This window comes from Saccopteryx bilineata, chromosome 4 (assembly GCF_036850765.1).
Source record: "Saccopteryx bilineata isolate mSacBil1 chromosome 4, mSacBil1_pri_phased_curated, whole genome shotgun sequence".
Classification (NCBI taxonomy): Eukaryota; Metazoa; Chordata; class Mammalia; order Chiroptera; family Emballonuridae; genus Saccopteryx; species Saccopteryx bilineata.
In genome coordinates, this window is record NC_089493.1 from 56,592,104 (window position 1) to 56,604,757 (window position 12,654).

At 41.6% G+C, this 12,654-nt stretch overlaps 1 protein-coding gene across 1 annotated transcript in view; it reads right to left on the reverse strand.

The window, feature by feature from the left end:
- Positions 1–12,320, reverse strand: part of RAB8B (RAB8B, member RAS oncogene family) — a 74,381-nt gene extending 62,061 nt beyond the window's left edge. Inside the window, exon 1 of the mRNA XM_066274457.1 lies at positions 12,111–12,320. Within this exon, the coding sequence (XP_066130554.1) occupies positions 12,111–12,234 (124 nt within the window). The 5' untranslated portion in view covers positions 12,235–12,320. The remainder of the gene's footprint in view (positions 1–12,110) is intronic.
- Positions 12,321–12,654: the final 334 nt, after the last annotated feature.

Sequence of the window (12,654 nt, forward strand, 5' to 3'; positions counted from 1 at the left end):
TGAACAACTAAGGAGCTACAACGAAGAACTGATGCTTCTCATCTCTCTCCCTTCCTGTCTGTCCTATTTGTCTCTCTCTCTCTTAAAAAAAAAAAACAACCCACAAAAAACTGCTTGGATACTTATTACTCTTTCCCCTCTCAAAATTTGGTGGACTAAATAATGTTGTTCACTGAATGAGTGAATTTAGTGACCCTAACAATCACTGGCACACCCTTCCCCAGTCTCTCCTTTTAACTGATTAAAACAACAAAGGCTGAAAAAAATTAATAAATAAAACAAAGACTATGAAAAAATTAAAGACTTGGTTGAAGCAAATGGTTAATCAAGAGCAGAGATGTACTTGGACCCTACATTTCCTAATTCAATTTCTGACTTGTCTTCCACAAAATGCTATGTCCAGATTTTATGCTATAGCATCAATGTCTTTTCCACAGCAAGATAACTGAAGGCAGATGAGGTATAGGAGAAAAAAGACTTGCACTCAGAAAGCCAGTGCTCAAGGCCAGGCCCTGTGTGACTTTAAGCCATCTCCAAGCCTCTGAACCTCAGGCCCCCATCTGTCAAATGGAAATTTAGCATCGGCATATACCTAAGCAGCAAAAGCCTTCTTATTTTACTTTCCACCTACTTTGCCATATTTTATATGAAGAAAGTGAGATAATTTGAAAATACTTTATATCTCTCCTTTGAAGTAATATTTGTACAACTTTCAAGTCGTTATTTTTCTGATGAGATTTAGCTTTATTATTAAAACCAAGGCATATTTAAGGACAGGGTTTGAAAACATTAAGCCATTTCTGTAGTATTACAAAAAGTTTAACTGATACAATCAACATAGGCTGGACTTGAATGAACTAATGCTACTACTACTTCCTTCTATCCTTCTGTCATCAAAACACCAGTGTCCACCTGCAAAAGAACCCCTGCCCAAATCATTAACTAAAGAACAAACAGTACAAACCCCTTTTACTTTACAACACTACTTGATTTCAGATTTACAGAATGCTACAACCAGAAGAAACTCCGAGACCATCAATGACTGCCACTGGCTGCAAGATGAGGAAAGGCCTAGTCTAATGTCCTTGGAAGGGGCTTGTGCCATGACTAATTAGTAACATGCACCAATTGCCCTGGCCGGTTGGCTCAGTGGTAGAGTGTTGGTCTAGCGTGTGGAAGTCTGGGTTTGATTCCCAGTCAGGGCACACAGGAGAAGCGACCATCTGCTTCTCCATCCCACCCCCGCCCCCTCTCTCTCTTCTCCTCCTGCAGCCATAGTTTGATTGATTTGAGAGCACCAGGCACTGAGGATGGCTCCATGGCCCTGCCTCAGGCACTAAAATAATAGTTCAGTTGCTGAGCAACAAAGCAGCAGCCCCAGATAGGCAGAGCATCTCCCAGTAGGGGCTTGGAAGGTGGAATCCAGTCAGGAATGCATGCAGGAGTCTCTCTCTCTCTGCCTCCCGGCTCTCACTTAATAAAAAAAAAGAAAAGAAAAGAAACATGTACCGATTGTTTTTCAGAGTATTATATACTCTATTCTGCAATAATATAGAGATAATTTGAATAAAAAATATGGTAAATCATACAATGAGATCACAACATAAATTTAAAATGTAATGGTGTTTATCAAAGTTGAAGACTGAGCCTGACCAGGCAGTGGCGCAGTGGATTGAGTGTCGGACTGGGACGTGGAGGACCCAGGTTCGAGACCCTGAGGTCGCCAGCTTGAGCGCGGGCTCATCTGGTTTGAGCAAGGCTCACCAGCTTGAGCCCAAGGTCGCTGGCTTGAGCAAGGGGTCACTTGGTCTGCTGGAGCCCCCCAGTCAAGGCATATGTGAGAAAGCAATCAACAAACAACTAAGGTGCTGCAACAAAGAATTAATGCTTCTCATCTCTTTCCTTTCCTGTCTGTCCCTATCTGTCTCTCTCTCTGACTCTCTCTGCCTCTGTCACACACACACAAAAAGTTGAAGGCTGAAGAGCCATGATAGAGACATACTTCTGATTATATTATATACGCATGTTTTTTCATTTTAATTATAACGGAATTTTGTGAAAGTGAAAGATTATAGAAAATACACTCACTCAAATTATTTTGCTTTTGGATGATACCCTTATCTGTATGTCACTGTTCATTACTGGTAGTGACTGAGACAAGCATCATCTCTTTTATTTTCTAGTGCTACACCATATAAAAGTGCCCTGGTCGGTTTGCTCAGTGAATAGAGCATAAGCCTGGTGTGCGGATGTCCCGGGTTCAATCCCCGGACAGGGCACACATGAGAAGCGACCATCTGCTTCTCTTCTCCTCCCTCCTCCCCTTCTCTTACTCTACCCCTCTCGCAGCCAGTGGATCAGTTGGTCTGAGCGTTGGCCTCAGACACTGAGGGTAGCTTGGCTGATTTAAGCATAGGCCCCAGATGGGGTTGCTAGGTAGATCCCAGTCAGAGAGCATGTGGGAGTCTATCTCCCCTCCTCTTACTTAAAAATAAATAAAAATAAACAAACAAACAATATAAAACAGTAATGCAGTCAGAGATCACTATTAATTCTCAAGTTATTTAGGGCAGAAGTTTTCAAACCCAATAGTTGACTCCAACTGCTAACAAAAGCGAGAGATTGAACAAGTATCCAAAGACATCAATAGGGGAGGAGTTGTTTTCAGTATTCTCTTTGCAATCCAATGCCCTCTCCCCAAATCCTGGGATGGGCGAGGTCTTAATGGAGACAGCGAAATGAGAAAATGGTCTGAGTCATTCCAAAAACAGAAGTTAACTCTCAATAAAGAATTGTTTTCTATGCCATCTCAAGATTTTATTCAAAGACCTTAAGAAAAAAAGTTAAATATTCTTTACTGAAAACCATAAACAGCTATTCCATCTAAATTCATAAGCAACAAACTACAAGAGGGTTAGTTACTGACATCTTACAACACAAACTCTTGTTTGTAATGGATTTTATATATTTTTTGTTAAATAAAAATTTTAACTTTCACAGCTGAAACTTTTCCAAGGAGAGAGTTTATTGGACCACTGCTAGTAAGAAAAGAAAAAAAAAAGAAGAAAAAAAAAAAAAGGACCAGGTCCTGCGTCATCAAGTTTAAACCACAAGCAGTAGTACCAGGTAGAAGAGTCATGTCTGCCACCTTGGAGTTGAGCAGGTTTTTTATACATGAAGGAGGGGGGAGGACAGATGTAAGTTGTTTTGAAAGAATTTACATTGGCCATAGATAAAGTGGTGGGAGAAGGTGAGGAGTCCCTAAGAAAAAGTCCTTGGATTGGTTATAGACAACAGTCTGAAAAGTTCATGTGTAAACAAGATGCGAAGGCTCCATCCAGGGGCTGGGTTTGATGGCACCTGGCTATCTTCTCTTTCAGATAGTAGCCATCTGGAAGTTCATTCAGAGTTCCAACATACACTCCCAAATGTGAGCAGTCCTGTTAGCTGGCTCCCCAGCTACTAACGCCTGACTGCTGTCTTTCTCTCACTCTGCGACCCACTGTAATTTAATTAAAGGCATCTCAGATTTTTTTTCTTGTCAGTGTGTGACATTAAAATATTTTGCAAGAATAAAGCGTTGACCTGGAAATGCTGAGGTCGCCGGTTCGAAACCCTGGGCTTGCCTGGTCAAGGCACATATGAGAGTTGATGCTTCTAGCTCCTCCCTCTTGTCTCTCTCTCCTCTCTCTCTCTCTCTCTCTCTCTCTCCCTCTCTCTCTCTCCCTCTCTCTCTCTCTCCTCTCTAAAATGAATAAAAAATAAAAATTAAAAAAAATTTTTCAAAAATATTTTGCAATACAATTTCCAGATAAATGAACATTGCATAGGGTCTTAAGAAACAAATTCTTACAATTCAGCTTTTATTTATTTATGTATATTTTATTTATTCATTTTAGAGTAGAGAGGGAGTGAGAGAGAGAGAGAGAGAGAGAGGAAAAGGGGGGAGGAGCAGGAAGCATCAACTCCCATATGTGCCTTGACCAGACAAGTGCATGGTTTCGAACCGGCGACCTCAGCATTCCAGGTCAACGCTTTATCCACTGCGCCACCACAGGTCAGGCACAATTCAGCTTTTAAATAGACCTATACTTCATGTCAAAATCTGATCACATATTTTAGAGATTGTCCTTCCGCTATACACAGCAGGACAATATCTACGAGTTGTTAAATTACTGACAAGTTCTTTCCCAAAACAGGCAAAATTATAATGTGATGTGAAGGAGGTCACATATGTCCAAGCTCTGCCAGTAGAAAGCTGTGCAACACTACACATTGCTTAACTGCTTTGTGGTTGGTTTGTGTCATGATAAGGTGAGAGTCTACTCTAACTCAGTTTTTAGAAAATGCTTTGAAATCTTACAATGCTGTCATGGGACTGCAAGTAGCACTGTCACCCAGTCTATCTCAGGGATGGCAAGCCAAAATTTGAAGAACGTTAAGGACATGCAGAGCTTTAGAATTTTCTCCTGGGAGTCAAGAATTAAAATTTATGTCCAACGGTTCAGCAACAGGTAAATACTAAAGTACCCAATTAAACTGATGCTGAATGCTACAGGTAGGATAGCAAGAAAATTCCTCATCAGAGCCAAGTAACAGGGCTGCTGCCGAGCCTGTTTCCAAATTATTTCCACCACTGTATGTGGCTTCCCAAAGGAAGTCCCAAGTAACTAAGTAACAAAAAATAAAACAAAAAGCAGGCCTATTTCTTTTATAGACAATCAGGCATCCGCTTCCTTTTAATTCAAGTAAAAATAAGAAAAGTCCCCAAACACAAATTTGGCACTTTCCTATGTTTAATAAAAGAAGGAGAAAACAACATATTTCCAGATAAAATCTAGTCAATAATCATTCACCAGTAATATTTTTAATACTGAAATGTAGACATAAATTGTTGGATAGCTACCTGTTCACTTTAGAAAACAGAGTGTATATGTCCGATGTCACCATCCACCTCTCCCTCCATGCCATGACAGACATCAGGAATCCATGACCGCCCTCGAGCTTGCTACACTCAGGACCTCAGAATTCTAAACAACACAGCATTCCATGTGGCCCCTGCCAGTTCATAAGCACAGGCATTCATGCTAAAGCCTATTTCATCCCGGTATGTCAAAATATTAAAATGGGTCTTTAAAGAAAGCCACTTCCTGATAGTTTCAAGACACAGTAAAACCTTCATTTCAACAATAAAATGGTAACTTTTTCCTATAATAAGATCAGCGAACATAACTGCAAACATTAGTTTTAATCTAGACACTAGGCTATTCCAGTGAGATATGCAAGTGGTTCTATATAAAAAAAAGTTTATATTCATCTTTTTAAAAATAGAATTTGGCTTTATTCAACACAAACACCTAGTTCCAATTCACTCACTACCCTGTCACTCAAATGAAATGCCGGGCAGAACATAGACACAAACACAGCTCCATCTGCTAATTAAAATTGGGCATGAAACTGTTAACAGGCATCTGTTGCATTGTTTGGCTCTAATGGGCAGAGACAAAACTGAAATGGCTCTTTAAAAGGAAACCCAGTGATTTCACTCATTTTCTCTTTGGTATTTATGTTAGTGGGGAGTTGGAAGCATGGTGTTAAACAGCTTATTATAGAGTCTGAAAGAAGATAAGTGACATATATTGCATATTTTAAAACATCCCTTTATAACTGATCATAGAAAGATATACAGCATTTTATACTGGAGAAATACCATTCTTGGGTAAAGAATTCATATAAGCACTTTAATCTATCCCACATATTGTCTAATCATCTATAATACTATGAAAGATATTACCTAAAACCTAAGCAATGCTTTACAATTTATATAGTGCTTTAACAGTTCATCCGTCAAGTCATTCATTCATCCAATTAAGTGCTCATTTGGAGATTTAGAAGGTGAATAAGATTTGACCCCTGAAAAGTTGGTACTGTATTATTATACTATACTTTAGATGGAAAAACAAAGGACCAAGAAGGACAACTGACTCACTCCAGTCCAGGAAACAGGAAAGGCATATGCCAGGACATGAACTCAGATCCGAGTCCAGACCCTTCACTCTGCTTAAGGCACCATGCTAGTTAACCCCCTAGCAAGTCTACTTCCTTGGCTACTTACACGTCAGAAGCTCCACATTGTTACATTCCAGAATATTATTACTAACAAACTAAGTCTACTTCTCTATCCCCACTCCAATGTTCTTTTCAGCCTGCTGTGAAAAACTCTTTCCTGCAAAATGTTTCCAAGTAGCAATTCTAACGCACACAAGAGAGCTGGTCCCCAGGATGGATGGCTGTATGTGCAGGCAGACAGACCTAAACCAGAACCAGCTTCAGGCCACGCCAACAGCATCCTGGTCTTCCCCTTCTGATTCCATGGTTCTTTTCAAACTCCTTATCAGGTTCAATTCAAAAACCGACTGCTAAATCTTTTCTCGTCTTTAAAGACTAGACTTATTTCTAAGACAATATGTAAAGCGTTATTTCCCTCCAGCTTTCTCAGTGGATCCAAACCATCTTGGTGCTGTTGCCAAGAGAAACTCCTCCCTGATTTGCTGTCATGAAGAACAGCTGGCCAAGCTCTTTATTCAAGTACACTTATGCTTAAGACATATCACTATCTGTATTCAAGACTCAGTTTCCCCACTCCTCTCCTTAATTTGTTGGGCAGCATTTTTCATTTGCTAGAACACAAACTGAGGGGATGAGTTTAACCCTTTATTAACAAGCATTAAATTCTACTTTTTCTGAAATAGTGTTGCTATTTCAAAGCTATCACTTAGGAAGTCTACTGACAGCTTTGAAAGAACACAATAACATTAAAATAAGGCTTTATGGACAAAATGTTCAATTTGAATGTTCCATGCATATTTTGGTTTGCAGGGATGAAACGAATGAAAACAACTATGAAAATTAAAATCAACTTGCTCTACATATCTGGATTACACTCAGGCAAATGTTGATATCATCTTGGATAAAAATGTAAACATGACAAAGTTTATTTTTCAGTCAATAAGTCTTGATAAAAGCTTTGAATTGCTACCAAGAAAAAACAGTTTTTAATTTTAAGCTGGGGTCGGCAAACTTTTTCTATAAAGAAACAGTAAATATTTTTAAGCTTTGTGGGACACATGGTCTCTGTTGCATATTTTTCTTTGTTTTGCTTGATTTTTTAATAACCCTTAAAAAAAATGTAAAAACGCCCTAGCTGGTTGGCTCAGCAGTAGAGCCAGGCATTCCAATGTTCTGGGTTCAGTTCCCGGTCAGGGCACAACGAAGAAGTGACCATCTGCTTCTCCACCCCTTCCCCTCTCGCTTCTCTCTCTCTCTCTCTCTCTCTCTCTCTCTCTCTCCCCCTCTCCCACAGCCATGGCTCGGTTGGCGCAAAGTGGCCCAGGCCACTTAGGATGGCTCCATAGCCTTGCATCAGGCACTAAAAGATCTTGATTGCCCAGCAACAGAGCAACAGCCCGAGCAACGGAGCAACAGCCCGAGATGGACAAGCATCGCCTCATAGTGAGCTTGCTGGGTAGATCCTGGTCCAGGCCCAAGTGGGAGTCTATCTTCCTGCCTCCCCACTTTTCACTTAATGGGGAAAAAATGTAAAAACATTTTTAGCTTGTAGACTGCAAAAAAAGGCTGCAGGCCACGTCTGGCCTGTGGGCAACAGTTTGTCAACCCCTGATTTTGAGGAAACTAAATCCAAGAAAAAAAAAAGTAATGTTACAGAACAAAATGTCTAAAAGTGCTCTGGTGAGACTAGGCTATAACAACTACCAGCATACCCCTACTAATATGATTTTTTTTTTTAATTTTTTTATTGATTGATTTTTGGAAAGAGTCTTGGGAGAAAGAGAGAGAGAGAGAGAGAGAGAGGGAATGAAAGAGGAGAGTGAGAAAGAGGAGGGAGAAGCAGGAAGCATCAACTAATAGTTGCTTCTCAAATTCTCATAAGTGCCTTGACCAGGCAAGCCCAGGGATTCAAACCAGTGACCTCAGCATTCCAGGTCTACGCTTTATCCACTGTGCCACCACAGGTTACGCCTAATATGATTTTATTAGTTATTCTGCACATACAAGGAATTTTAATGACAAGATGCCCTTTGATCTCTTAACCTGAAGCTACAGACACAGAAAGGGCAAAGGACAGCTATACTATCCTTAGCTATCCCTGTATTACCTCCTCCAGCACGCTGAATCATTGTGTGAACATTTACTATTTCCCTGAACAGATTTGGCTAATCAAAGTGGGAACATTTAACTTTCTCCACATAAAAAGTAAATGTGCAAAATCTAACTCCTCCTTAGAAAAGGTGACAAATTTATGGAGATGGTCATACTGATTAGATATAGCAGCAGCTTGATTGTGAAAAATGACACAGACTTGGGTTTGGGGTTCACTGGAGGCTCTGCTACAACCAGCTGTGTGATCTTGAGACTGTCAACTTAACCTTCATTTTATTATTTATAAAATTGGGACAGGGATATAAAGTAGATAATCTCTAAAATTTTTTCTGCTGTCAAACTATGACTATACTGAAATGAAACCACTCAGGAAATACCCTACCAGGAAGACGGTGGGGGGTGGGGGTGCAGGGCAGGGGAAAGGCAGCAGAGGGGAGAAGCTTAGACTGTCCTGTAGAGGACAGGCCCTGGTTTTCTTTATCTTCTATCAGAACCTTATTCAGCACAGGCCACTCCAAGATGCCAACATTCCTTCATATCAATATTAAAATGCATCCACATCCCATAGGAAATATCATACACAGCTAACTGTATAGCCATTTCTGAGCTGTCTTAATGTTATATTTTATAGACATTTAATTGAATATTAGTTATGATTATGTAAGAGGTTTGGAAAGCCAATCAAAAAACTTTTTTCAATTCTCAAATATCTGAACTGAAAGGCTATTTGTTCCTTGACACTGGGCCTATAATTTCAAATGGATGAAACACACCTACTCAATAGTTGACAAATATTACCTGACTCATATACTGGAAGAGTCCCAGTCAGTCAGCTGAAGGAAAATATACCCTCTACCACCCAAAGAGCAAAAAGGAAATGAGAGAGCCAAGATATCAGAGAAGACAGAGAACCTTAGAGCAGTAAGAAGAAAGCCTCTGTGAGACAACTGTACCTGTAATGAAAATGACTAATTGTCTCCTTCTTCTCGTGATGGCAAAAATCCTACTGAAAGTGTTTCAAGGTGGCAAGATGCCCTTCTTCAAACTACTTAAACTAAGTCTTTAAATGTACCCTCATGAGAGGAAGCAACAGGCACAGCAAATACAAATCTACCAACACACACACCAGGCGTTAAGAAACGGATCTTCTCTGTGACACAGACCTTACCAAGAACTTTCCGCAATGCTATGACAGACCTTGTCAAAACCCAGACGTAATATCCAGGAACTTACACAACCAGGTACTTCAAGAAGTAATTATAACTGGGAGGAGAGAGACCACGAACTCTCTCTCACCTCAACAACTTCAGATCAACTGGGGACAGGATGGGGGTGTTGAAGGAGTGAGATATTACTGCTAAAGATGTGGTCACTCCACGCCTATGTCTGTGGTCAGTGAAAAGTATGTGGACATTTTAACTAGGATGGTATTAACATTCACCTTAGTTAAGCCTAACTTAATTTCAACTGCAAAGCGTTATGTTTCAGGTATATTAATTCTTCTACTATTTGAAGGCAGTGTGTTACCACTTCCTGTTGGGGCTCTGAGGCTAAATAAGAGGCAGGGAAGATTTCCCCTTCCTCCATGTCAACTGAAGACACAGCTCACAGCCTCTTTTTTACCACATCCACCCCAGAGAAAATACAAAGCCTAAGATTATTCATGAAATTCACCCCGTTTAACTGTCTGCCACCTGTTCTAAACAATTTCCGGACACTGTTTTTCATGCCTGAATAGCTGAATAGCAGCAACTCTCCACTGAACTGAATTTCACTCATTTAATTTTTAAAAAATCCACACAAGAAAGATTCTAATTCTTCAGAATGTAAAGTAATTCTTAAAAAGGTACTATTGTAAAAGACAGCAGTCACCCTTACAGGAAATGTGGGACAAAAATTAAGGCAATTAAGGGGAAACTAATAAAATTATTACAAACAAGCAAAGGTCATCCAAGGAGCTTAACAGAAATAGCATCCACAAGACTCCCTCACTTTCAAAGCAGTAGAATGCTTCTGGGAGGGTCACACATAGAATAGACAAAAGACTACCCACTCAACTTGTCAGAAATTGTCCTTTCCCAACTGGACTGCATCATGTATCAACAATATAGAAGGGTTACTCAGGGTTTTGAAATTAGTACCAGCATCAGAATTAATGCCCTTTAGTCGCTGTAACAGCTCCAACCGAATCTCTTAGGAATATACTTGAGACATGACATTTAAAATCTGCTTCCTCAGAAAAGAAAAAGTCCCACTCAAAACTGACTGCCAAGAACTTGCAACTAAAACTTCCCTAAGCCCCAGACATCATAACACCCAGGAAGTTTCAGACCACTCAATCTATATGAAAGAGGCCAGAACAAACCAACTATCCATAGCCTTCCCAGTATTTGATTTGATGAGCACTCTTAACCCAAATATTATTTTTTAAAGTAAATTATTGTTAAAATATACAAATAATTAAATATACTTGTTACCATAGCACTAACCCCCAATAATCCTAAAAATCCATGGTGAAATATGCTGTAAGAACCATTTGAAAGATGCTAAGTGAACTACTCTTTGAAGCCACAAACATCACCCAGACAACCAAGAGCTAAGATTATGAAGGTACTTAATTAACTGCAGTTATTTAACAAAGGAAATGATGTTAAGGTCACTTTTATAGGCAGCTTTAAACCAGTTTTGATTTCCTCTTCAGTTTATAACAAATTACAGAACTGGTTACCTGAACACAGTCTTCCAGTACAAAAGTAGGAAGGACAGCTCCCCACCAAGATCAGGAAAAACCGAAATTGAAAGTAGTGGGGGTATATTGTATATTGTGATTCATTAAGCAACTAATAAATAAAACCAAAGCAAAATATACAGGGAGGCAGGCAGACTCCTCAGCTGAGAATTTTTATTAAACACTCAAAGTCCAAGAATTTAAAAAATTGAGAAATGTTGCTTTTCAGGAGACGGTAGTAAAGGAGTCATACTGTCCTGACTACACCATTCCCCAAAGTCACCAACTCTCTGAAGACCAGTTAACACTCACAGAACAATTTAATGCTCCACAGACATCATTCCATCATTAGTGACTTTTTCTCTTTCCTGCTCTTGATCCAAAGGAAGGAAAGAAAATGGTAACAATGCTCCCAGTTACTGAAGAAAGTCCTGCTTTCCATTTCCTCTCCTTTTCCCACTTTCTCTGTCTTCGAGGCTGCTCAACCTCTATACTGTGTATCCTGCTTCCTTTTTCTCTTTTAATCGCACACTCAGTTCTCCTTTATTTTTTTTACACCAAGTATCCTCATTCTACCCTCTGGTGCCCTGAACTCTTCTCCTACCTACGCATATGCCCCCTTCCAAGACATCTCTGCTCAGACCTCTTGTGCCCCTGTCCCTCACCTCCTGATCACTTATTTCCCTGAATTATCTTCCTATTGCTAGATTCCCACCATTCTTGCCCCTCGTGTCCTCTGTTCCTTTACTTCACGTCCCTCCGGTTCCCCCGACCCATCACTGCCCCCTTCACAATTCCTCCCTCTTTCCTTTTAATCCATTTCACACCCTCTATCTCTTTCTCTGTCCATGAGATTTCTTGTGTTCCCCTCCACACACACTTTGTCCCTCTAAGACCCTTTCCCGTCACTCCTCCAACCCTCTCATTTTCTCCAGTACCCCCAGTCCTTGTTCCTCTGGTTCCCCTTCCCCTTTCTTTGCCCCCAAGTTTCCCCTTCACCTCTCAGCCTCTCATCTCCGCCCGACCCTCTCCCTCACGCCTTCACCCTTTCCGCTGCCTTCGCCGTCCGGCCGTCCCCGGGGTCCTCTCCCGGGAGTCCCCTTCCTGGGCCCCCAAGCCTTCCCCCGTCCCCTATCCCGGGCCCCCTCGCACTCGCCCCCTATTTCTCAGTCCCCGTCCCTGGCCGCGGCCCCTCCCTCACCGATGGTGGAGATGAAGGTGGTGTTGAAGGCGTCCTCGGAAAAGCGGAAAAGGAGGCAGGTCTTGCCCACTCCCGAATCGCCGATCAGCAGCAGCTTGAACAGATAATCGTACGTCTTCGCCATCTTCTCGCTCCGGCCCTCTGACCCGAGAGCAAGAACAGCAGCGGAGCGAGGCGGGGAGGGGGCCGCGGACGAGGGGGCGTGTCCGTCCAGCCGCCGCCGCTAGCCCCGCCCCTAGCCCCGCCTCTTCCCTCAGAGAAGGCCTGCGCGCCCCGCCCCGCGGGACCAATCCACAGGGGTTTTGTCATCACCGCCCCGCGCCCTAGGGCTTCATGGGACTTGTAGTTCCTTCGAGGAGCTTCGGGCGTGCCTGGTGTTGGCTGTACGGACTGCCCGAGAGGATAAAAGCGATCCGCTCTGGGCGGGGTGACCAGGTGGAATAGGCGTTTCCATCCAAACTGAAATGGGAGAGTAGGTTTCGAAGTCTGCTTGTCTCCCTGCGGGTACTTAACTTGGTCGTTTCTTTGTGTGAGGGCGCCTTTC